General features: G+C 51.7%; 1 protein-coding gene across 1 annotated transcript in view; it reads left to right on the top strand.

Annotated features, from left to right (window-relative positions):
* The first annotated feature begins 364 nt into the window (after nucleotides 1–364).
* AGMAT (agmatine ureohydrolase (agmatinase)) overlaps nucleotides 365–2652 on the top strand; it is a 17743-nt gene continuing 15455 nt past the window's right edge. The window contains exons 1-3 of the mRNA XM_011993986.1: nucleotides 365–419; nucleotides 601–676; nucleotides 2537–2648. Of these exons, the coding sequence (XP_011849376.1) occupies nucleotides 365–419; nucleotides 601–676; nucleotides 2537–2648 (243 nt within the window). The remainder of the gene's footprint in view (nucleotides 420–600; nucleotides 677–2536; nucleotides 2649–2652) is intronic.

Genomic DNA, 2652 nt, shown 5'->3' on the forward strand with positions numbered 1-2652 from the left:
ATCGAGACTATCCTGGCCAACATGGTGAAACCCTGTCTTTACTAAAAATACAAAAAATTAGCCTGGCGTGGTGGCGGGCGCCTGTAGTCCCAGCTACTTGGGAGGCTGAGGCAGGAGAATGGCGTGAACCCGGGAGGCGAAGCTTGCAGTGAGGTGAGATCGCGCCACTGGACTCCAGCCTGGGTGACAGAGCGAGACTCTGTCTCAAAAAAAAAAAAAAAAGAAGAGTTCAAGGTCTTTTGAGTGTGGGCTTCTACTGAACATTGGACATGTGGGGCTGAGGGCCGGGGTGGAGCATTCAAGGCAGACAGAAAAGCATGAATAAAGGAAAGGAGGCAAGAAAGTAGGACTGAGGCAGCTGACCATGGGCTGGAGGAACAAGCCTGTGGAGCTGCAGGAGCTGCAGAAGGGGGAACACAGTTAGGAAGGATTGGCTCCAGGAGGTATTACCGGGCAGGCGTGTGTATGGTGATACTAGTGAGAGTGAGATCAGCTGGAAAGCTGGAGGTGGCAAGGCCTGGACCAGAGTAACAGCAGAGGAAATGAGCAGAAGGCTTGGGTGCAGGAAACCATCAGGACTTCTTAAATTTGTGGGCATAGGGCAGGATCAAAGACAGGGAGGTGGAAAGTCGCTGGCTGAACTTGCAGCCCTCCCCAGGTGCTGTCAAACATCCAGGTGGGGGTTAGAAACTGGTCGCCTGGAGCTCATCGCTGGGATCTGGGCTTGTGGTTGACCTGCCTATGGGTGAAAATCATCACCTCCATATTAAAAAGGATTGCCAGCTGAGAAGGAGCCACCAAGGTGGAAGGAGACCAGGGGAGACCTAGTCAAGAGGCCGCCTGAGGAACATTTCAAGGAGAGGGTGCTCAGCAGTGGTGGACGATGGGGAGACCTCACTGGAGCGCCTGGCACATAGTAGACACTCAATAAATATGTGTGAGCTGAATGAAAGAAAAACCAGGAGTAAGAACATGATACATTCAGGACAAGCAACACGAAAGAGACAGCAGTTGAATTTGGGAGTCAAGAGAATAACAGACCCTTTAAGTGCCATAAGGGAGAAAAAAAAGGAAAAAAAAAAAAAAGATTAACTGAGAGATTGTTGTATTTGTTCCAGAAAAAGGCTGGGACCTGCTCCAAGGCCAACACTGAGCACTGATTATTGACCATCAGGAAACTCTGCCCTGATCTGCAGGGTGGAGGCCGGAGTGGTGTGGGGTTTATTGTGCGACCTTTGTGTAGAGGTTACAACTTAATGCAAACGGGAGCCTTTTCCATTCAATCTCAATAGCTAGAGATCAGAAAAATACAATATATATAATACCGCTAAATGGCTCACACAATTCCATTACAAATCACTTCTTTCTTTCCCCAGCGTTTTTCTTTCCCCTTAGAAATAGAATGTAGCGGGCTCTCTGATACTGTGACCTTCCCTACAGCTTGCCTTTAAGTCCTTTTTTAACAAGGTTATTTAAAAAGACTTTACTGGCCAGGCAGGATGGCTCATGCCTGTACTCCCAACTACTCGGGAGGCTGAGGTGAGGGGATCCCCTGAGCCCAGCAGTTTGAGGCTGCAGTCACGGGACTCGCCACTGCACTCCGGCCTGAGCAGCAGAGCAAGACCCTGTCTCAAAATAACGAACTAGATAGCTAGCTAGCTGAGTAGCTAACTAACTAACTAACTAACTTACTTTACTGCTTCTTGAGACTCCTATCCCTGGACATTTAAAAACACATTATTATTTTTTAAAAATGCATTTCCTATTTTTCTGGCTTAGAGAAAGATCTTTTTCCTTCACATCTTTCTGGCTTTAAAAATATTACTCTGGGGTGGCTGCTGTGGCTCACACCTGTAATCCCAGCACTTTGGGAGGCCAAGGTGGGAGCATCACTTGAGTCCAGAAGTTCGAGACTAGTCTGGCGAACATAGTGAGATGGTATCTATAAAAACAAACAAGGCCGGGTGCGGTGGCTCAGGCCTGTAATCCCAGCACTTTGGGAGGCTGAGACGGTCAGATCATGAGGTCAGGAGATCGAGACCACCCTGGCTAACACGGTGAAACCCCGTCTCTACTAAAAATACAAAAAAATTAGCCGGGCATGGTGGCAGGTGCCTGTAGTCCCAGCTACTTGGGAGGCTGAGGCAGGAGAATGGCATGAACCCGGGAGGCGGAGTTCTCAGTGAGCTGAGATGGCGCCACTGCACTCCAGCCTGGGTGACAGAGCGAGACTCCGTCTCAAACAAAACAAAACAAAACCAACCAACAAACAAAAAACCCCAAAACTACTCTGAAAGGGAGAAGAGGTTGCTGAAGGCCACAGTGGGAAGCAGGGCGCAGACACCCCTGGCACAGTGCCGGCCAGTGGGCGCCCCCAGCCTGACTCTATTTACCAGAGGCTGAAGTCCAGAGGGGTTGAGGGGAAAGCACGGCCGGTTCCTGGGGCCCTTCCCCCGCCTTGATCCCAGGGCGCCCCTGACCTTTGAGCCGGCTCAGGCTCTGGCTCCGGCGCGTGCACATTCGCCTCGCCTTTCAGGACCAGCCAGATCGCTGCGGCCTCGCGGGCTGTCTGGTTGGTGAGGTCGGGGCCGCGCGCGGCAATGCTGCGGCTGCTGGCGTCCGGCTGCGCCCGGGGGCCGGGGCCCGGCGTGG

This window comes from Mandrillus leucophaeus, unplaced genomic scaffold (genome assembly GCF_000951045.1).
Source record: "Mandrillus leucophaeus isolate KB7577 unplaced genomic scaffold, Mleu.le_1.0 Scaffold439, whole genome shotgun sequence".
Taxonomy (NCBI): Eukaryota; Metazoa; Chordata; class Mammalia; order Primates; family Cercopithecidae; genus Mandrillus; species Mandrillus leucophaeus.